The sequence below is a fragment of the Acomys russatus genome, chromosome 20 (assembly GCF_903995435.1).
Source record: "Acomys russatus chromosome 20, mAcoRus1.1, whole genome shotgun sequence".
NCBI lineage: Eukaryota > Metazoa > Chordata > Mammalia > Rodentia > Muridae > Acomys > Acomys russatus.
In genome coordinates, this window is record NC_067156.1 from 60,348,104 (window position 1) to 60,372,517 (window position 24,414).

Below are 24,414 nucleotides of genomic sequence, written 5' to 3' on the forward strand. Positions count from 1 at the left end.
CCATCATTAACATAAAGGATGATGCCCCATTTCATCCATTCATTAGTGATACTATTTTTTCTATATGCTGCCCTGGTCCTTCTGGAACATTGGAACTATTTCATGTCATATAAAAATATTTTAAAAACTTTCATATAAAAATAGGCAGAAACTGTATTGGCAAAATTAAATTCTACTGTCACTGTGGGTTTGAATATACACATTGGTTATTAAGCTGGCTATACATCTAAAATGATAACATCAATTTCCAAGAATTAAAAAAATCAAGTAATGTGAGCCAGCTTTCTATAACTGTAACAAATACCTGAAGTAAACAATTTGTGAAAATGATGCAGGGGATGGGGGTGGGGTGTCTGCCCTCATCATGGCCTGCAGAACAATGATCTATGGGAGATAAGAAGGCCGTTCAAACTGTGAGAGACTGATCCTCAGTAAGTTATTTCAGGCATAGTTAAGCACAGCACAATTTGGTGAAGTGTTCCTGGTGATACTTAATCGAGTCCCATGTGCGCAACAAAGCTCTGGACATGTCTACATCAAAACTCTTTGTAAAGCATAAGCAACATATTCCATAAAGATGGAGCCTATAGATTGACTGAGAAAATCAAGCCCATAATAAGAGTCTGCGGGAGAATCGAGAGTGGTCTCAGCCACACAGATAACACAAACATCACCGGGCTATTAACTGTGTCTGTTCGCTGCCCCTTCTGGGCAGAAAACAGGTCATCTCTCTCCCCTTTGAAGAGACAATCCCCTGTGTTACCATCCCTGGTTCTCCTAGAACCTCTGTGCTACCTACACAAATGCTTCTTTTCTTTCTTTCCACTTTGGTAGTTATGGCAAGCTTTGTAGATGGCTGTCCTCATCCTGTCTTTACATTTGTACCCTCAATCACGAGGTCCTTTTTGTTTTTAAGAAGGTTCTTTTCGCTCACAATTTCAGACTTTTGGTGAGTTCTCACCATCTATTTGGGCCTGTGGCAGTGCAGAAAACTAATCACCTCATGGCTGGAATGCAAGTGGCAGGAAGAGGAAGGGGCTGAGGTCCCAAGGTTGCCATCAAGGTCAAGATCCCAGTGATGGGGCTGGGGACTGGCTGTTCATCCAAAGGTCCTGAGTTCCATTCCCAGCAACCATATGGTGGCTCACAATCAGCTACAATGAGATCTGGTGCCCTCTTCTGGTGTGCAGGTGCACATTGGGCAGAATACTGTATAAATTATAAATAAAAAAAATCTTAAAAAAAAAATCCCAGTGATGAGAGGACTCCCCAAAGGTTCTTAAAGTGTCTACTGCAAGGCTGAGGAGCTGGGGAGGTGGCTCAGCAGATAAAGTACTTGCTACAGAAACCTGAAGACTCGACCAGATCACAAGAACCCACATAAAGACTGGTGGCACCCGGACACAAAGATAGCTGATCCCTGGGCAAGCTAGCTAGCTGCACCATATTGGTGAGTTCTGAATTCAACAACTGACCCTCAATAAATAACACAGAGGGCTGGAGAGATGGCTCAGAGGTTAAGAGCACTAGCTGTTCTTCCAAAGGTCGTGAGTTCAATTCCCAGCAACCGCACCATGGCTCATAACCATCTATAATGAGATCTAGTGCCCTTTTCTGGCTTGCAAGCATATATGCAGTCAAAACGCTGTATAGATAATAAATAAATCTTTAAAAAAAAAATAAATAACACAGAGAGTAATTGAGGATGGCAGCTGGCATAGATCACGTAGCCGAATAGCTCAATTAGCAGGAATAGCTCATATGCACAGGCCTCTGTATGTGTCCTCAAGACTACAATGCTAGCATGTTTTAGTGTGTTACGGGTTCAGGAATAGCCATACACTGACCACTCGGACACCAGACTGAGATTAATGAAAGTTTAAAGAAAAGCTTAGGTCCAGGCATGATGGTACCTGCTTTTAATCCCCAACAATGAAGATAAAGTTAATTTGTAGATGGAAGTACCCATGTTTGAAAGTGATGTTTGAGTGGCAGAAAAAAGTGACAAATCAGAGAAAGATCTGACAGGATAGGATATGCCCAACTCTCAGGAGAAGAAGGAGGGAACTAACGGAAGCTACTTAAGGGGCAATGCAAAGAGAGCAGAGGCAGTCATACTGGAGAGTTTTACAGAGAGAAGGTGAATGCGATAATAAGCTAGACACAGGTAAAGACAGAACGAGCCAGAGAATGAGACAGAACCAGAAGGTTAGAGCAGTTAGTTTGAGGCCGAACAGAGCAATTCAGGGGCCAAGAGAGAAGCCAGATTGAGTAAGTCAGCTGGGAGCGGGATTTGAGCCCGAACAGCTGAGTTGAACCAGCCGGTTATGAGCTCAGAAAGAAGAAGAAAGAGTGAGCTTATTCAGCAGGAAGTCTCAGAGCCTGAAAACATTCTAGACCTGGGTTAGGTTGTATGGAGCTTCCAAGACTAGGCCTAGGTTGGCAGACGGAGCCTCTGAGATAACAACTGCAACAGGAGAATCACAGTTCCTCGTCGTTGCAGCTTTCTCACCGGTGCAGCAGAAGGGAGGGCCTATCTCCTCAAATTCAGTCATCCTTCCTGCCCTGGGGAGGGGCACTTTCTGTTCATGCACTGATATTTGGTGTGCAGAAATATGTTTTTTTTAGAAGTGTGAGTTTGTATTTTAGCCTTTTTACTGTGTGATAAAAAATAGTATGTAGCCCATCCTGTTGACTCCTGTTACTATTTCTGCTCATGAAGCCAGTCTGCCCACTCAACATATAGTCAACTGGGGCATAAGAAAAGAGTGTGAGCTGGCCGTGGTGGCACACACCTATGATCCCAGCACTCTGGAGGCAGAGGCAGGTGGATCACTATGAATTGGAGGTCGGCCTGGTCTACAAAGTGAGTTCTAGACAGCCAGGGCTCTGTTATGCAGAGAAACCCTGTCTCGAAAAATCAAAACAAACAAACAAGTGTCAGCTAGAAGCAGGGTAGATCCCTATTGCTACCTGAAAACATTCAAAATTTGTGGTTTAAATTTTAAAAAAAAATTTAAGCCAGGCGGTAGTGGCGCACACCTTTAATCCCAGTGTTCAGTAGGCAGAGGAAGGCAGATCTCTGAATTCGAGGCCAGCCTGGTCTACAGAGTGAGCTCCAGGATGGCCAGGGCTACACAGAGAAACCCTGTCTCGAACACCCCAAAATATCAATTTAGTTTCTCTTATCCTACAGGTTGGCAAGGCTTGACTGAGTGGTTCTAACTTAGGATAGTTCATGTGATTGAAGTCAGACATGACTGAGGCAGAATGAGCCCGGAGGCTTCACTGGGTAGACACTAAAGATCCCCTTTCATAGCTTCGGCAGTGTGTCTCACTGTAGCCCGGATCTAACCTGTGTCCACAGCTGAAACCTCTCCCTGGCATGAGGCTTGGAGCACTGATAGTAACCTGTTCTGACAGAGAATATTCTCACAGTAAGAACTCTAATATACAGAAGTTGCCAGGCACAGGCTGGGTGTAGGGTGAGCAGAGCACTACCTTTGCCGCATTCCGTGGGTTACACAGACGCACGTCAACTCTCTTGGGTAGGCTGGCTGCAGATGTATGTAGCCTTGCACAGCTTCCTACCTGGGAGCTGGGGAACTGAACTCAGGCTCTCATGCCTGCTGAGATCTGCCGCTCTTCCCCATCCAGCCCTCTTCCATCTCACCTGGTTGTTACTAGACATGGGGCCATGGCCTTTGTCCCAACAAAGCTTTGGCCATGTAGCCTCTATAAACCAATTTTAAAAGCCAAATTAATAGCTAGAAGCAGGAAAATAAAAGAAGTTTATTAGATGTGGCTACATTGGGGAAATGGGACTAAGAGATCTAGCAACCCCTCAAGTTCATCCTTAGGGTCCAGAGATGAGGGTAAGATTTAAATAAAGGGCAAGTGCAGCACCCGCGCTGCAATTACCCCCGAAGTATTGAGCAAGGGACTGCACGTTGAAGAACACTCAAGACAGAGGGTCATCCATTCTAAGACAAAGCCGTTTGATGAGGAGGGGCCAAGGCCTTTTATACAGTACAGAGGCAGGTGGAAAAATACAAGAGGATGTAGATGGGAGGTCCCCAGGACAAGAGGAACCATGTAACCAAGGTAACCAGGGTGCAAAACAGGAACTTGTGGTCAGCTCAGCGAGGCACATGTTCACAACAGGAAGCTGCCAGGACAGAGTAACAATTGCATACCTGCCAGGGCATGGCCCCAGGGGGCCCAAGCCTAACAGTTCTCAACAGGCAAGCCTCTCCCAAAAGTCCTCCTATCAAGTTGTATGTCTTGCTCCAGGAGATACTTTCTGTCCGCTGTCCCCAGAGCTTCAGCCGGGAAGATATTCCTTGGCTGCTAGATTTTGGACCACAGCGCAGAGTAAAGAGACAAAGGCAGGAAAGAGACCAGAGTCTGCCTCAACAGCTAACCTGGGCTCATTAGCACACACAGTGAGGGAATGGAGAGTCTGCCGGGGAACAGGGCATGGCTGGATCTTGCTGGGGAGGAGGGTGTGGCTGGATCTTGCTGAATCTTTTACAGGGGCAGGTGATGGGCTTGGGTAAGATAGTAGGAACTATAATGGGAGTATGTGCAGGTTACAATGCTCTTCTTCCTGGGACTGTTTGCTCAAGTGAGACAGATTATCTCGGGAAACCGGCCTTTCAGCAAAGGACAGCTGTGATGTCACAGGAATCTGGTTTTTCCTGGTTTTGCAAACAAGGCACTCTGTAACGGTGGAACTTGAATTTGTTGAATTTCGTTACCTCTCCTCAGTTTCCTATGTGTGGCTTCCTCTGTGGCTCAGTGATTCTTTTCCCAGGGTTCCTCTGGAAGTCCTGCCTGTTCTCTCTGGCCCTTGGCACAGGCTGTTCATCTCTTTATTCAATCAATCAGAGGGTATTGGAGGGAGTGTTTACCAAATATGATGTAGACCAAAGTTTGAACTGTAATCAGCTCTTCACCAGTACAGAAATCAGCATTCGAATGCAATCTTTACATGGTGCACAAAAAAAAAGATGACCCCAACAACCCTCTGAGCCACTTCCCTTGGCCTAAATACAAGAACTTCTTCCTCAGGAAAACACCAAATGGTGGATGATGGTGCAGCGCGGAGCTCCCCCCCCCTCGTCCCCTCCCACACAGACCCAGGATGGGGAAGGGAGGCAAGGATTGGGAGGCCTGCAGAAGCTTCAGCAGTAGTTTTAGGGGCCACAGTCATGGCTGAGGCTTTGGCCATGGTTGAGGCTGTGGGACTCATGGAGGTAAAGCAGAAGACAGGAGTGGATCCCAAGCTGGGCCGCCTGGTTAAGGACATGAAGATTGAGTCCTTGGAGAAGATCTACTCATTCTCTCTGCCCTTCAAAGTCTGCCCTGACTTTTTCCTAGGTGCGTCCCTAAAGGAGGAGGTTCTAAAGATCATGCCAGTGCAGCAGACATGGGCTGGCCAGCAGACCAGGTTCAAGGCTTTTGTCACTACTGGGAACTACAATGGTCATATTGGTCTTGGTGTTAAGTGCTCCAAGGAGGTAGTCACTGACATCTGAGGGCCATCATTCTGGCCCTATGCAGGAGAGGCTATTAGGGGAACAACAAGATTGGCAAGCCTCACTCTGTTCCATGCAAGATAACAGGCTGCTGTGGCTCTGTTTTGGTACGTCTCATCCCTGCCCCCAGAGGCACTGGCATTATCTCTGCTCCTGTGCCCAAGAAGCTACTGATGATGGCCAGTATTGATGACTGCTACACATCAGCCAGGGGCTTCACTTCCATCCTGGGCAACTTTGCCAAGACCACTTTTGATGCCATCTCCAAGACCTACAGCTACCTGACACTGGACCTCTGGAAAGAGACTGTGTTCCCCAAGTGTTCTTATAGGAATTCACTGATCATCTTGTGAAAACCCACATTCAGAGGACCCAGGCTCCAACTGTGACTACCACATAGGGTTTTTTGTTTTTGTTTTTTTTTTTAATAAAAGAAAAACAAAGCAAATCAAGTCTGTTTAAAAAAATGGAAAATATCCAAGCCAGATGTGGTAGCACACACCTATAATTCCAGCACATAGGTGGTAGAGGCAAGAGGATTAAAAGTTCAGGATATCCTCAGCTACATAGTGAGTTCAATGCCACCTGGGCTGCCTTAGAACTAGTCTTTTTGGTGACTAGAAGCCCGTCTTGAAGAAACCTAGGCACCCACCTCTTTAGCATGAACTGACTTGATTTTGTAAGTAAAAGAAGATATTCTTATTCTCTCAAGGGTTTTGAAGCCCTCTAATCCTGTTTCCCTACTAAAGGCAAAGGTGAAATAGAATTATCAGCATCCTACCACCTAATATTAAAAACAGTACTTGTGCAAGTTAGGAACGCTAGTGCATACTGTAAGGGTCCAAGAACCACTGAAGGAAGGCCCCAGACTCAAGTAATATGCAAAAGCAAAGAGCATTTACTCTGCAGAAATTCCAGTATGCAGGGAGTCCCACCCTTTTCAAAATGGTGACCACAAAGTGAGCGCCCAGACTCAATTTATAGACAATCAGGAGGTTTTGTGGTAACCTTCAAGCTGATTGGTTAAAAGTGAGTCAGAGTATTCGAGAGGGGGATTCATGGTTGGTTACCTGTTTGGAGATTCTTCTTGATTCCTGGGAATTTTGTTGAGTTATTGAGGTTTGGCTTCTTTAATTTGATTGATTAGGGCCAGCTGTGTTCTTTTCTGGCCACAGCAAGGCCACAAAGTAATATAAACATAGTTTCTGGTCAACCTGACCTGTAAGCTGATTGGCTGCCCATGAGCTGTGGCTTTTCCAGGAATTGTTTTTCTGATTTCTGAGAGACAGAAACTCAGGCCTAGTCAGGCAAAGTGGAGAACTGAAGCCTACCATGGAGTTAGATTGGTCAAACAGTCTGGGGTCTTTGAGAGGTCTCTCAGGGTCCTTGGGGCTTATCGGTCCTCTCACATACCTCTGTAATCCCAGTAGTGGAGAGACGTAAGCAAAGATCACGTGTTCAGTGCATCCGTGGCTTCATAGTGAGAGTTTAGGGGTCAGTTGGGTGCTTTCTCTGCCTCTCTGAGCTAGCAGGCTTTCAACCCAGCATCTGGTTCCCAAGTCTTTATTGGTAAAATTGAATGGTTGAGATTTTGTTAAAAAAAAAAAAAAAAAAAAGAATAGCATGGAAGGGATGAGAGGGTCCCTTACTCTATACCTAACCGCCTCCCCGCAGCCCCTGTGGTTCTATAGATTGTAGCTTGCTTAGATATATGCCCAGAAGTAATATAGCTGGATCTTGAGGCAGATTGATTCCCATTTTCCTGAGGAACTGCCACACTGGTTTCCACTGTGACTGTACAAGTTTACAGTTCTGACAACTGTGGCTGAGTGTTCTCCCCTTGCTCCACATCTACGACAACGACAGGATGAGCTGTCACTTGTTTTATTACAAGTAGTTTTGATTTACATTTTCCTGATGACATGATGTTATGCTGAGATTACCCAGATTGTGAGACCCCCCCCCCAAAAAAAGACCACCAGGACTCGATACTGATGCAGAATACACAGGGTCTTGTATTATGGGCTCAGAGCTTCGGATCACAGTCCTTCCTGACGCAGCAGGATAGGAGAGTAATACTGGTGCTTCAAGGGTAATGGGTTTATAAGGAAAAACTATAATTAGGGGTGGGGGTCACAAGGAAGTAAGGAAAAAGCCACAAGCGAGGGTCCTGAGTCTCAGGAATGTAGTCCCTCCTGCAGGTTGGGTGGAGGCTGGATCTCAAGGGAAAGTTGTGAGTCTCAGGAATGTGGACCTCAGGCAGGTTGGGTCCAGGAGGCTGAATCTCCAGGGATCATTGAGTGCTAATTGTATTTAATTGTTCCTGTGCAGTTTCTGGAGAGTGCTGGCAAGTGTCATTCCCAGAATGCAGGAAGAAGGGCACCTAGAGGACAAATTCTCATACAGACCATCATTAATTGCAGAATATAAATTACATATAGGATATGGCATTAATTTTGCCCCTACAATGGCATGTTAAACATTTATTCAAGTGTTTCTCAGCCAGTTTCCTTTTTGAGAATTATCTCTTTAGATCTATACCCCATTTAAAAAAATTAAATTGGGTTGTTTTCTTGCTATCTAATTTTTTTAATTCTTTATATATTTTGGATATTAGACCTCTATTGACTGTGTAGTAGGAAAAAATCTTTTCCCTTTCTTTAGGCTGCCAATTTGTCTATATAATAGTGTCATTTGCCTTTATAGAAGCTTTTCAGTTTCACTAAGGTCCTAGTTTTTAATTATTGGTCTTAGTGCTTGTGCTAACAGTGCTCTGTTCAGAAAGTCTTTTCCTGTGCCAATGAGTTCAAGGCTACCCTTCACTTTCTCTTCAATTGTCCTGTGGGACAGGACATTTCAAACAGGGTCCGCCTGATAAAGGGGGTGAGGATGGAAGAGAAAAGAACAGAGACACAGGGGATGTGAAGCCAGGATGAAAATCTGATAAAGGCTCCGCTTTATTACATACAAGGCGTGGTTTATTTATTTTTTTAAAAATATTTATTTATTTATTATGTGTACAGTGCTCTGCCTCATGTACTCCTGCAGGTCAACAGAGGGCACCAGATCGAATTATAGATGGTTGTGAGCCACCATGTGGTTGCTGGGAACTGAACTCAGGATCTTTGGAAGAATAGTCAGTGCTCTTAACTTCTGAGCCATCTCTCTAGACCAAGGCATGGTTTATAAAGCAAAGACACACTGCCAAGTCTCTTGTTACAATTTCCCTCTTCCTAGTTCCTTAGGCAGATTGAAAAGAACGCATTCCTGGAATAGCTCTCAGAGCTTCTTTGTTTCTCTCAGTGATAGGCAATCCAAACATCTAGGCACAGCAAAGCTCCTCCAGCGAAGATCACCAGTTTATAAGAAGTCTGGTGTGCCAGCACTCGGGAGGCAGAAGCAGGCAGAACTCTGTGATTTCGAGGCCAGCCTGGTCTACAAAGAGAGTCCAGGAGAGCCAAGGCTACACAGAGAAACCCTGTCTCAAAAAAAAAAAAAAAAAAAAAAAAAAAAAAAAAGGAAAAGAAAAAAAAAAAGAACACAATAAACAACACAAAGGATCCTCCCAGCAGGTGTCGACAGCTCAAAGCACCGCACAGCAGCTAGTCACAAGGGGAGGCACAGTTTACAGCTCCTCCCCCCTCCCTCCCTTGCAACATTCAATCTGGTTCAATATTGAGGTCCTTGAGCCATTTAGATTTGAGTTTTGTGCAGAGTAATAAGTATGGCTCTATTTAGATCCTATATAAACATCCAATTTGACCAGCACCATTAGTTGAAGATGCTGACCTTTTTTCCAATGTCTATTTCTGGCTCATTTATTAAAAAAAAAAAAAAAAAAACAGGTGTCCATTGTTGTGTAGATTTATGTCTGGATCTTGGATCTTCAATTCTATGTGTCTGTTTTTATACAAATACCACATTTGCTTATTTTCTTAGTACTATAACTGTGGTACAGTTTGGGACTGGAGATGGTGATACAGCAGTAGAAGTAGCTGCTGCTGCTGCTGTTGTTGTTGTTGTTGTTATTATTATCAGGCATTGTTTTTATCTATCCTGGGTTTTTTGTGTTTCCAGATGAAGGTGAAAATTTCCCTTTCAAAATCTGTGAAGAGTTGTCTTGGGATTTTGTGAGGATTGCATTGAATCTGTAAATTGCTTTGGTAGCACAGCCATTTATACCATATCAACATATAGATCCATGAGCATGGGAAAATTCTCATCTTCTTATATCATCTTCACCTTCTTTCTTTAATGTCTTAAAGTTTTTATCATACAAGACTTTCACTTGCTTGTCTAGATATACCACAAGATAGTTTATATTCAAGATATTTTATATTTTTTGAGACCACTATAGAAAGTGATATTTCCCTGACTTCTTTTCTTTCTTTCTTTCTTTCTTTCTTTCTTTCTTTTCTTTTCTTTTCTTTTTGTTTGTTTTTCAAGGCATGGTTTCTCTTGTAGTCCTGTCCTTGATTTGTAGACCAGGCTGACCTTGAACTCATAGAGATCATGTCCTCTGCAAATAGGGATATTTTGACTTTCTCATTCCTAATTTGTATTCTCTTACTCTCTTTCAGTTGTCTTATTGCTTAGCTAAAGCAGGTATGCCTGAATTTTTTCTTCTATCTCTTATATTCTATTAGTGAGGCTTACCTCTGTGGTTCCTGTTCAAATTCTTACACTTTTTATTTCCAGATTTTTCTTAGTTTGGGTTTCCTTTATTGATTCTGTTTTGAATTAGATTTAGAATTGAATAAAGAAATGAATGAATTTATTCTGTTGCACTTTGAGGTCTTGAACTGTTTTGTTCTTTTCCTTCTGTGTGTTTTCATGGGTTTCTTTAAGTGATGTGTTCATTTCCTCTTTAAGGAGCTTTGAAGAAATTAGCCTTGCTAACACCATTTTCCCTAGGCCTCCTGCACAGGCCAGCTTAGGAACAAGCTGTAAGTTTCCACTGGTACACCCCAATGCTTGCACCCCACCCTACCAGGAACTAAAATGTTGATAATAGTTCCAATATAAACCACAACTTGGGTCAAAGCTCCAAACACCTGCCTTGGCAGAAAGTCCCAGGCTCTCTACCCCCAATTGTCCCAAATGCTGAAACCCCCTACCCAATCAGCTTATAGGTCACCCTGTTAGCCAATCAAGTTTGCAGTAATCACTGTTGCTGAAATCTGCTTCTGTAAAGGGCATAAAACTCCACTGGTTTTGCTGCTCAGGGTCTCCTCCTTCTCGAAGGTAGGCAGACCCCATCATGTCGGATCAATAAAAGCCTCTTGCATTTGCATCAATCTCGGACTCCGTCTCTCACTGGGACTGACTTCCAACAAGAGTCTTACAGCTTTATCATATTCATAAAGTTTGTGTTAAGGTCTTTGTCTGTGCTTCATCTACATTGCATTTCTCAGGGCCTGGTGTGGTAGTTCTTGAGTTCTAGTGGGAACATATTTTTGCTTTTATGCTGGCAGACAGACATCTGGGTTTGGGAAGATTGTAATTCTAGGTGCTGATATCTGTGGATCCAATGGAGATAGGGACAGAGAGGGGTAGGGGTGTGGCAGGTGTTCTGACACAGAGCTGGGCATGAGACTGGGGACTTGGATTTGGAGACAAGAAGGAAGAGGTGAAGATCTGCAGTTAGCCTACCTGCTTTCCTGGCTGGTGTGGCCAACACATTCCCAGGTAATGCCTGCTTGCCTGTGGGGGCTGGGAAAATGGGATGGGTGGGAGGAAAGAAGGTTGGAGGAGAAGGTCTACATCATCTGCTGGAGACGAGGGTAAGAGAGAAAGGGGATACCACAGCACATGTTCTGCCTCAGAGCTGGGGACGAGACTGTTAGGCTGTGTTAGAGAGTTGTCTATGCTTATCCTTAGTGCCAGTGTGTTCTGTTTAAGATAGTGGCACAGTTATTCCATCAGTAGTGTTCAGGAACAACTAGCTGGAATTTACTTTTTATTAAAAAATATTTATTTATTTGTATTGTGTATACGTCTATGTTTTGCCAGTAACACACATCTGCCTGCTGACCTCGAGCCAGATGAGGACATTAGAACCCTTGGGACTGGAGTTACAGACAGTTATGACCTATAATGTGGGTGCTGTGAACTGAACTTGTGACCTCTGAAAGGGCAGTCAGTGCTCTTAGCCTCCAAGCCATCCCTCCAGCATTGGAGTTTTTAAGTATTAAAAAACAGAAACAAAAACAAAGAACTAGAACTAGAACTGACCCATGCTCTTAACAATCTCGGTTTGACACGTGTCCATTTCCAGGGAAGCAATAGGCACACACATTATAATGATGGTACTGTACCTAAATCTGAACGGTAACTTTTCATGTTACATTTTATTATCTTTAAAACCTTAGGCGCTGTAACTTGGCTAAGGAGTACAGGGATCAACTACGGATGCAAATTGCCTACCAGCAGCAGGCTCGGGAGGCAGAGAAGGAAGAGGAGCGGCAAGAGCTTGAAGCGGGGATAGCAGCAAACAAAGCCTACCTGGACAGGGTGGAGGAGATTCTCTCTGAGCACCAAGCTCTGTCCCAGAATGTTCACCCCATGCGCAGGGCGCGCCCCGACAAGCTTTCGCTATAGTTTTATTAACACCAATGTGTGTTTTCTATATTTTTCAGTACTTTTAACTAATGAACAGACTCACACTCCATGAGTTTCTATACTTTATTAGACATAATTTTCTCCCTTCAAATAAATTTGTTCTTTGTTTGGATACTAGCAAGTTCTTCAGTGCTCTGGCAAAATACCTGATATTGTCAACTTAAAAAGAAAAAAAATTTATTTAGCTTCTAGTTGCAGAGGCTTACTGTACAGTTGGTCTTGCTTTATAGGATGTAAAGCCATTGTTTGTTGCCCTACCAAAACCCTGGAGACAGGAATTTGCAGCACTTTTGCCGCAATTATTCCAACATATCGGGCGAGGGACTGCAGGTTGAAGAACACCCAAGACATCAGGTCATCCGTTTTAAGAGAATGCCCTTTAATGAGGAGTGGCCAAGGCCTTTTATACAGTACAGAGGCAGGTGGAAAAATACAAGAGGATGTAGATAGGAAGTCTCCAGGACAAGAGGAACCATGTAACCAAGGTAACCAGCGTGCAAAACAGGAACTTGTGGTGAGCTCAGCGAGGCACAATGTTCACAACAGGAAGCTGCCAGGACAGAATAACAATTGCATACAAGCCAGGGCATGGCCCCAGGGGGCCCAAGTCTAACAGTTCCCAACAGGAATTAGTAAAGAAAATGGATTTTCTTTATAGTTTGGGCTATGTTTTGGCTCCCCTGCTGTGATAAACCACTGACCAAAAGCAAGTTGGGAAACAACACGTTTATTTGGCTTATGCTTCCAAGCGACTTCCACCACTACTAAAATGGGTGCCTAATACAAAATGCAATTTCCTTATCCGTCACACGCTGTACCATCAAAGCACCTCTTCCTCATGCAAAGACTTTTCCATTTACAGAGAACAGGCTAAGCAAAGAGCTATGCAATGCACCCACTGCAAGTCCTTTTCAGCCTGTCACAGGCAACTGTAGTGATCCCAGAGTCATGTCCCAGTATTTTTCAGCAGATGGTTGTTGCTCATGTCTCCTCCATTGGGGACAAGTACAGATTGTTCACATTTCTGTTGATAGTTGTTCTCATTTTGTTTATGCCATTTTGGGGGTATCCATGGCATCTTAAGATGGACAATGCTCCTTATACCTCTTCTGCACTGAAAACCTTGGTGCCCTACATATAATAGCTCACAAAATGAGCATTCCTTACAAACCCCAGGGACAGGCTACTGTAGAAAGATCCACCATGTCTCAAACAATAGTTAGAAATGCTAATAGGGGGAAGCTCTATGGTTTGACCCATGTTTTGTGATACTGTGGAGATAAAGGTATGTTTGGTTTTCTCAGAAGGTGTGGGAACAGACACCTTGGGTACCTTCAATGCATGTAAAAGTCTGTGCATCCAGCGGACGCCAGTCATTCACATAATATGGTCGGCACTAATGTTGTTCAATGTTCTACTGACGGCTCTATGGAAAGTAATTATACAAGATAGATGAAGACCCTTACCATAAGGACCAATGGAAATTGGCAGTTGCCACTAACTTTTTAAAGCTTATCAGTTAGTTAGTTGGGCAGAGCTTGCACAGATAAAGAAAGACTATAGGCCTGTGTTTAACACCTCTATGCTATTATGACTGGCTCCTATATATTAGCTGTTATGGGTTATTTTTATAAAAACTGTGTTTGTTTCTTAGTTTATCTCTTAACCCAGCTATCACATAAATAATTGAGATATTATATTTGTTTAAAAATAAGCTTCACAATACAATCTTGAGGAGTTTGAGTCTGTTCTTAGCCCTCTATGTTATCTTGACTTCATCTTTGCCAAAATCCCAGTTACTTGTTTTTTAGTTCTTTCTTTGCTCCTGCTGAATTTTCTTCATCACCTCTGCACCTGGGCCTGTGGCTGAATCTCCTGCTGAGTTCCTACTTCCTATTCTAATTCCTCTTCTCATGGCTGTCGGGAAGTCCAGCCCTATTCTCTCTCCTGATCAGTGATTGGCTGTAAGCTGCTTTATTGGCATAGAAGGGGACAATTGGAGAGGAGAGTTTATGCAACAATTGAGATAGGAGATTCTCAGAACAAGGATTGCAATCAGATATGAGGGATAGAGAAATCAGCATTTGAATTACACAAAAACCTTATGCCAACTATTAGCACAAGCCCTAATCTTCTTTATCACCTATTAAAGCTGTAACCTCACAGCCTGTGTTACTTCTGCCAATGTGTGGAAGAATATTTTTATACCTTCTTAACTAGCCTTTGCTTTGGTATCTACTAATATTTCTGGGCCATGGTATAAGGATCGAGTCCTCCAAGTAACAGAAAAAAAATAATAAAGGATTTATTAACCTCACCTAAAAGACTGATAGGAATCAATGATCTATGTCAGCTAGTTACCAATAAGCACACTGGCTAAACCAATTAAGAGTGTGACCCATTAATAATGGCCAGACCAAGAACAGGCTAAAGCCTCCAACATGTCTCTTGATGCTTAATATCAGGGGTACAGAGTTTTTATTTATTTATTTATTTTTAGTTTTGGCGGGTACAGAGTTTTAAAAGACAAAACCTACAATTACATCAATGTTAGAGGGGGATGGAGGAAGCTTGCAACAACTGTCTTTTTGCAGAGCTTAGCAATATTTTAAAGACAGATACAACATGGTGTTTGTTTTTGATGTATGCTTGCTCTAGTTATTTCAGTTTAATGTTTTAGATTGTACCAACACTAATTGTTTTGGTTACTACACCTGGACCATGATCAGGGTCACATACAGCTTCAAAAGTGTTGCCAAGGTAGGTGCGTCTACTTTCGGGTGGAAGTCTGAGACGTGTCTAGGCACACACAAGACAGAATGAGGACAAGGTGAAATCTAAACACTACTCTTTAGATAGGATTTAATATATCATGTGGGTTATCAACATATGTGTGAGAATAGCCCCTTATAATGAAAGCAAATATAAAGTTGGGAATTAATTAGCCCCACCTCCTGGGTACTTGGGCCCACAATTATGTTGGTATGAATATGAGTCTTTATGGTGGCACATCCTAGATCTACAAAAGGCTTATGATCATTTAGGGTTACTTTTGCTGCAAGAAAACACCATGATCAAAAAGCAAGTTGGTGAGGAAAAGGTTAGTTTTGCTAACACTTCCATATTGCTGTTCATCACTGAAGGAAGTCAGGACAGGAACTCAAGCAGGGCAGGAGCTGATGCAGAGACCATGGGAGAAATGCTGGTTACTGGCTTGGTCCACATGGCTTGCTCAGCCTGCTTTCTTAGAGAACCCAGGACCACCAGCCCAGGGATGACACCACCCACAATGGCCTGCACTGCCCCTCCCCCATCAATCACTAACTGAGAACATGTCTTCCAGCTGGATTTCATGGAGGCATTTCCTCAACTGAGGCACCTTTTCTCCTATGACTTTAGCTTATGGCGAATTGATGGGAAAACCAGACAGTACAGCGACTGAGGGTTTTGCATAAACTGTGTGTGTGTTGACATGAAAGGGAAAGAAGGAGGCATAAATTGACTTATGAGCTTAGGGAGGCTGTGAGAGGAGGAAATATTAATGTGTTAATAGAGTATACGTACGTTTTCCATTGCTAAAAAGGAGGTGGCTCCAGAGATTTTTTTAAGCAAGAGAGGCAACCCTGAACCACTAAAAAGCTCTTTGGACAGATGGGCTATTGATTGGAGAGTCCCTCCATGTAATTTGCAGAGGAGACCTAAGTTATAGGAGTGTACAAACAGTGAAAAGTTTGAGGGGTTCAGGACTCCTGGCACAGGAGCAGCCAGAAAGGCTTCCATAAGCTTGGGGAATGAGGGGATGGCAGTGAGTGGGGTATAATGCTTCTGTAGGGGGACTCTGAGTAGCTTGGTAAAGTGATCTGGCTGAGAACCAGAAGTTGTAGACCCAGATAAAAATAATCCATGAGACCCACGAAAGAGAAAAGAGCCCATTTAATTTGAGCCCATTTAATTTAATTCCAGGTCAGAGCCTTGCAGCTTTGTGGAATTCCACAAGAAAAAGGAGTTGTGGTGAAGGCAAGACATATTGTGCGGAAGGAGGATGTCTCAGCTTTAGGTGTGGGATGCTTTGTCTTTCGTTAAGTCAGAGAGGTAACAAGTATGTGGGTGAGTTGTGGAGGCAGTTCGTAAGAGGGACTTCAAAGAAAGAGGGCATCACAGAATGGAGGAGAGTGCTGGGAGTCAGGTTAAGGTTTGCACGGCCAGGGGCCTTGATGCAGAGGTAAGGGGTGTTGTAGAATTCTAGGGGAAGGACTTTACAGTCTGTCTGGGTGGCTATTTGGATGTTCATGATCTGTCCAAGTAATGCATAAAATTTTTGGTAATATGGGTCAAGGAAACAGTAAAAGAAAGAACCCTGGTAGGAAAGAAAGGAAGAATGTAGGATTAGGACGGTTTCAGGTTCTGGGTGGGGCACAAAGGAATTACAGCTTGGTTCATCAGGGATGAGTCTTGGACTCGGTGTGAGAAATCTAATCCTACTAAGGATCAGTGTGTGAGATTGCTACAGCACTGGCTGGATTACTCTCCAGGGCATGAAGAGTGTGAGCATGTACCTGAGCTGCCATCCATGTGGACTCCCTGTCTCAGTGGAAAGAAAGTGGGGTTCTGTGACAAATGCCAAGCTAGATTAGGTTAAAGATTGTATGAGTTATTGAAATTCTTTGTGACAGTTGTTGGAGTCTGACAAAGGAGCCCAAATGGTGAGATAAAAGGGAACACAAGTTCATGAAGGCTTCAGGGTTGGCAATGTCATAGAGGAAGGATGGGTAAGAGGGCAGCAGAATGAAAGCACATATTTAACAGGGAAGGGGGCTTCAGGGAAAGGTTTTTGTTGGGGACAGTAGGCCGTATGGTCAATGTTCAGCCATCTTGTCAGAGCCTGCACCTTTAAGATTTCTATTTCTCTAGCAGTCTGTCATTTACCAGAAACCAGCTGACCCTGTTGTGGTTCGGCAGTTAGACTAAAGATGAGATTAAGATGGAGCCACCCTGTTGTGGTTTATCAGTTAGACTAGACAAAGATAGAGCAAAAATATTCAGTGTGGCAGAATGTTATGACCTGCTTGGAATTCCCCGTGTCTTGAGATAGCCTGCAGCTGGGTTGTGATAGCAATGTGCTTCCCTGTCTTCTGCCTTATAAAAACTTCTGCCTGAAAAATAAAGTTGGAGAGTTTGATCAATATTCAGACTTGCTCTCCTTCTTTGTGTCTTGTGTTCTGTTCCTCATTCAGGTGATTCTCCTCTGGAGCTTTAGTCGAAGCCCCACTGGTCAGGGCAGGTTTTGTTGGAGGGAAAAGACTGGTGCCATGCATTGGGAGGGCTATATTCTCAAACTAGTTCTAGGTGGATATGGAGGCTGGGCATGGTGGCACACACCTGTAATCCCAGCACTCAGGAGGCAGAAGCAGGTGGGTCTCTTTGAGTTCGAGGCCATCCTGGTCTACAGAGGGAGTTCCAGGGCAGTCAGGGCTACACAGAGAAACCCTGTCTCAAACACAAAACAAAACACAACAAAAAACCAGCCAAACAAGAAGTTCTTTCTTGGGATTCTTGGGAGAAGACAGCGGCAAGAGAGGAGTCTCATTTGTGGAGTCAAGGTCCAGAGAAGGCAAATCAGAAGGGTAGATTTAGGAAACAGATTTGGGAGACTGGCTGGGAGGATGCTCAGAGTGGAGAACCTAACGGCAGATCAGGAAGAGCTGAGAGAAGAAGGGGGAGAATGAACACAGAGAAAGGCTCAACTGAAGTGGAGAATATTTTCAAGACCCCACCTGGAAATCTAGTGTACCAAAGTAGAACAAAGTAGAAAAGACAAATCATTAGATACCGATTCATGACTTACTTAGTGATGCACATAAAGCCCTGCCTGTGAAGCCTATGTCCATGCATGGCTTCACTTAATATCTGGAAGAGGATGACTTGAGACATAGCTGAAACAATGGGTCATTGCCCTTAAGAAGCTAACTATAAAAGCTGTGGCATGTGTCAACTGTAACACGTGCCACAGAAAAACAAAAGCTTGCTTACCTGCTTGCCCTACCTTGTGGTCTTAGAGTATAAAATGAGAGTGCAAGCTGAGCTGGAAACCTGACGATTTTCCAGGCATTATCCTGGCTTCAGTCCCACTCTCATTGGTGTCGATGTGATAATCCCAAACATATTCCTGCCACAGTACTACCTACAGGCCTGTAGTTGTCGGCGCCGCACCGTCCAACGGAAATAAGACACCGACAACCAGACTTCTTCTCTAGATCTTTACTCAGGATTTTGCTAAGCAGGAATGGCCCTGAAGAAGGGAAGGACAGAGCTTAAGTAACAACCAAGTACCAATCAGCTTTTGCCAGGTGCTAACTCCTCATAGGTCAAAGTCAGAGCAAGGCCGCTCGTCACAAGATCGTCCGTTAACCCCTGCACAGCCCTTCGCCATATGAGGACTTGTTTATCCTGGAGAGCACTCGCCAGCAGGAAGGCGGAAGGCGAAAACCGGCGCCATGTCAGGGCGCGGTACTTCGCAGCTCTCCACAGCTCCCCCTGTTTTAATTTATAAGAAATGAGCAAAGGGAAAGGAAGTCAGTCCAATCAAGGCTGGATCATATATTATGGCCCATCCGATCGAGGACCAATATGGGGTTAACACTCAATGCCATCCCGCGTGCAATGGGTTGAGTCCCTGCGGAGTGCAATGGCCATTGAGCGTTTTGGGTGAAGCGTGCCTTCCGACGTGCAATGGCAACAAGGCTCAGTCGGGTGCAAAGGCCAAGCAAGGGAAGGGTAGAGGGAAGCTCATTATCTTAGGTTTCTTGATCAGGACTTAAAGGCTGCCAGCCAAGCCTGAGGGGACTGTCCGGCCTCTATGGCATAAAAGGCTTGTGCAATAAGGGCACGGCCTCTATTACGGGATATGACCAAGCGTCGGAGGAACACAAGGCAGAGAAAGCTGACAATCAAAAGGGCCATAGTGAGGGCTCCGATGCCAGCCCATTCTTTAAGGTGGTGCACGACCTGTTGAATCCAGGAAGCGAGGCCCTCTGTGGTGGAAATGTCCACTCGAGTGGAGTTCACAGTAACAATAGCAGTACGTAGCTCTGTCATCAACGAATCAAAGGTCCGGGACCAATTTCCTGTAAGATAGCTAGACAACTGTCGAGATAACTTTGCCGCTTTGGTGAAATTATGATATTGCACAGAAGTTATGCATAGCCCAGAAACTTCCATTCACAGCCTAGTTGAGCTAATTGCCACAGGGTATCATTCTGTTCTTGGATCAGGTCCACTCTCTGATTAAGGATCATGATACCCCCTCTTAGATTACTGTTAATGCTGGACTGAGTATCCAAAGCCGTGGCTACAGCAGCTGACAGATTGTTCAGCGTTTGGGCAGTCTGGATTGAGGTGGTCAAAGAGACAGCTGCGGCCATGGCTCCGACTGCCGCCAGGCAAGTGACTGCAATTATGGCAGCGGTAATACCAAAATCACGCCTGGGGCGATACAAGGAGAGGGAGGAGGGAGCCTCTACAGGGACTGGAATCCTTCGCCGCAATCGAGTGACCACGGCTAAAGGGAAGCGAGCCCTGTCCCAACATTGACTATAATAGCAGGATTGATTGGAACAAGACAAGAAGGAGGAATTGTAAGAGGAGCCATTATACACAAGCCAAACAAAAGGTGGCCACAGGCATACAGGTGTGGGAGCAAAACTAATATTTTGTCCGTGTGCAACAATTTTGGTGACATTTTCAAAAGTCTCTCTTTCCAACTGAAAGATGCATTACCTGCCATGCCCCCTCCAAGCATCACAAATGGAGAAAGACCAGAGCAACTTCCATTGATGCCACAAAGTAACCAGACATCAAACGGTCGAGCTTGGTTAGGACTCTGCCAGGTAAAATTGTATCCCACCCACGTAGCGTTGTAAATGGCTGAAATGCGAGGGGAAAAGGTAAAAAAGGACTTTACGGCCCAACCAGCTCTATGGTTTTGGCACCCTGTCCAAGGGAAGAAGGTATCTTTTGTATCAATGCCTCTGCAAAAAGGGGGCCCACCGAGGCTGAGGTGGAATAGCGGCATTATCATCTTCCATACTAGGCCACCGTCCCCCTATCCAAGTGGCATTAGTACTATTGAAGTTAAAGGGTTTTCTATCAGACCAACCGGCTGTCTGATCGCAAATTCTGATACAGCCAGGAGAAAGGGAAATATTAGAAACCTTGAAAAAGCAGAGGGTACCAATTAGAGGAATAAGCAACTTCTCATCAGCAATAGCTGTCTCCAAATCTCGGGGGAGGTAAGGGAGTTCCAGACTCTTATTGGTACTAAAAAATCTGGGAAAAACTTGTGCGTCATGACGCACTGGCATCGGTTTCGGGAACACCGACAGGATCCCCCATCTTGGTTCCGTCATCGCAGGATTCATCATCAGGAGGAGGAGCAGGAGGATCACTGGAGTTACACTTCTGTACCAGCCGTTCCGGGACCCAGATCGGTTCATTCTGGTTCTGTGGGAAAACACAAACAGATCTTCTTGCCCATGCCAGTGCAGGGTCAGGGCCAACCCATTCTCCTGTAAGGATATTCTTCCATTTTACTTGACCTTTAGAGGTTGGACTCCAATTTGTATGGCGCTCCACCGCAGAGCGACCATCATTGTCTAGTGTCAAAAAATTTAGGGTAAATAGGGCAAGAGAGATACGATCCTTGGGGGTGCGGCCAGACCCAAGTCCCCCTTTTTGTTTTAAAAGACATTCCTTAAGGGTGCGGTGAGCTCTTTCTACTATACCTTGTCCCTGAGGATTATAGGGCAAGCCATGTTTTAAGGCCACTTGCATTTGGGCACAAAATGCATTGAAGGATGCAGCGGTGTAACCTAGGCCATTATCTGTTTTTAACAGGTGGGGCTTTCCCCAGGTTGCCCATGCGTCTAGGCAATGGGTGATAACATTACGAGCTTTCTCACCAGAAAGGGGAGAGGCAAAGATTATACCAGAACAGGTATCCACAGAAACATGTACATATTTTAGTTTTCCAAATTCTGGAATATGAGTTACATCCATTTGCCATATTTTTAGTGGTAGCAAACCTTTAGGATTCACTCCCACACTCATTGGGTGAAGGTGAATGCTGCAATCTGGACAGTGAGTAACAATATGTCATGTGGCCTCTCTAGAGATGCCGAATTTAAGTTGTAAGGTTCTAGAATTAATATGGTACAAGGAATGAAAGCTTTGGGCCATTTCTATTGGGGGTCGAAATAGCGATGACAGGATCAATTCTCTACGGGTAGCTATATCAACCTCATTATTGGCACGGCTCATCGGACCTGGTAGTCCTGAATGAGCCCATATATGTTGAACGAATAAGGGGCAAGTGCGACTCCAAATCAATGCTTGGAGCCTAGTCAGAAGGGGAAATATAGGGCTAGTGGCTTTGAATTTTCCTGCCGCTTCTAAATTAGTGACAAGGTTAACTACATACAGAGAGTCTGATACTAGGTTAAAAGGCATTTTACATTTATCAAAAACTTCTGAGACTGTTTTTAACTCAATGATTTGAGGAGAAGCTGGAGGGAATTGAATGATGACCGGGGGAGCCTCATCTATTTTATAGGAACCGCATCCTGTCTTTGAACCATCGGTGTAAATGATTGCGGCACCAACCAATGGGGCACGTTTGGTTAATTTGGGGAACACTACAGGATGTGTTTGAAAGAATGGTATCAGAGGGTGTTGAGGATAGTGATTGTCAAGGTCTCCCCAGAAGGTGCATCTTAAAATTGCCCATTCATCTACAACTGCACACAAGGTTTGCACCTGATCTCTAGTATAGGGAATAATTAATGAGGATGGTTGTATACCAATATGTTGAATGCAATGCTGTATTCCGTCCATAGCCAAATTTGCAACAGCAGTAGGAAAATACTCGACGGTTTTCAGGATGGAAATTTTAGGGTGAACCCATTGTAGAGGCCCCTGTTGCCATAGGACAGCGGTGGGTTGCTGCTTGGTAGAAAAAATTATAAGGGAAATGTCCTGATCAGGTGAGTATCTTCGGAGACAGGCCTTAGCCAGCTCACTCTCAACTTTGCCCAGTGCTTCTCGACCTTCTGGAGTCAAGTGCCTGGGGGAATCTAAAGCGGAGTCCCCATAGAGAATGTTATACAAGGGCTGTAGTTGGGAGTTGGGTATCTTTAGGTAGGGTCGCAACCAATTAATGTCCCCCAAAAGTTTTTGAAAATCATTTAGAGTTTGTAAATTATCTTTTCTAATCTCAATTTTTTGAGGGATGACCTCCAAAGGTCCAATCCTTTCACCAAGGTAAGAGACCAGATGATCCTGTTGGACCTTTTCCGGTGCAACGTATAGCCTCCGGGCTCGCAAGCACTCAGTTAGCATAGAGAATGCTCCCTGTAGTACTCGCTCATCCTTATGGGATAGGAGGATATCATCCATGTAATGTAAGCATTTCAATGTTGGAAACCGGTTTCTAACAGGCATAATGGCTTCGCCAACATATAATTGGCACATAGTAGGGCTATTGGCCATGCCTTGTGGGAGCACCACCCATTCGAACCTCTGGTCAGGTTGCTCTTGATTAATGGCTGGCAGAGTAAATGCAAAGCGTTCTGTATCTTGTCGATGCAGAGGGATAGAGAAAAAGCAGTCTTTAATGTCTATAATTATAATAGACCATTCCTTGGGTATGGCTGACAACAGGGGAAGGCCACGCTGGATTGGCCCCATGACCTGCATTTGTTTGTTAATAGCCCGCAGGTCATGTAACAGTTGCCATTTTCCAGATTTCTTTTTTATTACAAATATAGGTGTATTCCATGGAGAAACAGACGGCTTTATATGACCCAATTTTAACTGTTCTGAGACTAAGTCTTTAGCAGCCTCCAATTTTTCTGAGGACAGAGGCCACTGAGGAACCCACACCGGGTCCTCAGTTTTCCAAGCAATGGGTATACCATCCTCAGCGGCCCCTAGGAAAAACCCAGACCCTGTCGGGAGGACCTGGGATGTGGCTGTAGGGGGCTCCTTCTGCCTTGTAGTGTCTTTCCAAGGCCTGTGGAAGGATGCCATCCCATGTCTGTCATCATCTTTTTGGATTGGGGTGAATAATGACCTTCATTAGTTAGTTTGAGGTCCAGTTCCTTTAAAAGATCCCTACCCCATAGACTAACAGGCAGTTCCAGAACATAAGGTTGGATAGTCCCTTTATGTCCCTCATTGTCTTGCCAGGGCAACTCTCTAGCGCTCATGTCTGGTGAACGTGCATATCCCAGGCCTTGAAGGGTCTGGGATGAAGCCTGCAAGGGCCAATCTCCAGGCCAATCTTTACGAGCTATGATACTACGATCGGTGCCTGTATCTAACAGACCGAGTATGCCTTTTCCATTGATCTTTAACTCTAACAGTGGCCTTTTGTCCATGTCTAATGACAAATACATGGCTTGCCCTCCAGAGGAGCCAAAACCTTGGTCTCCTCTATTAGCTTTCTTGGAAACAAACTGACCATGTAGGCTTGGTAACAAAACTAGTTGAGTGATGCAATCCCCCAGAGAGATGGAAACTATGCCTCTTGGGGAGGAAACAAGGATCTTAACTTCCCCAGTATAATCACTGTCAATGACCCCAGGGTGAACTATCAAACCTCTGAGTGTGGACGAAGAGCGGCTTATTAAAAGGCCCATGGAATTCTCTGGTAGTGGGCCTCTAAAGTCAGTGCCTACTGGCTGCACCCCCATTTGTGGAGTTAATACGAGTCGGGTGGTGCAGCAGAGGTCCAATCCTGCAGACCCCACCGTGGCTCTCCTGGGTTGTTTGGAGGCCTGAAATTGGGCATAGGGGTTTGCTGGCTGTTCTCCATGACCCCATACATTTGAGGGCCCTGGGGTCGAGGGCCCCTCTGTCCATTTTTTGGCCGGGCGTCACCAGATCCTGGAGTTAGGGGTTGACCGTTAATGTCCTTGACCGATCTGCACTCATTAGCCCAATGGTTCCCCTTTTCGCACCTAGGACATAGCCCCAGTCCTGTACGGGGCTCCCTTTTCTGACCTTTCTCTGGACATTGGCGTTTCAAATGGCCAGGCTTTCAGCACCGAAAGCATGCTCCTGGCGTACTACCTTTTCCTCTAGTCATCTGCATCACTGCTGCGGCAAGGCCGGCATTAGTAAGGGGACCTCCCAGCTCTCTACAGGCCTTTAACCAGGCCTGTAATCCTTTAGCTTTCCAAGGAGTAATTGCAGTACG

The 24,414-nt window shown here is 44.6% G+C and overlaps 1 protein-coding gene across 1 annotated transcript in view; it reads left to right on the forward strand.

The window, feature by feature from the left end:
- Nucleotides 1–12,371, forward strand: part of Cfap53 (cilia and flagella associated protein 53) — a 43,739-nt gene extending 31,368 nt beyond the window's left edge. The window contains exon 8 of the mRNA XM_051163653.1: nt 11,912–12,371. Within this exon, the coding sequence (XP_051019610.1) occupies nt 11,912–12,140 (229 nt within the window). The 3' untranslated portion in view covers nt 12,141–12,371. The remainder of the gene's footprint in view (nt 1–11,911) is intronic.
- Nucleotides 12,372–24,414: the final 12,043 nt, after the last annotated feature.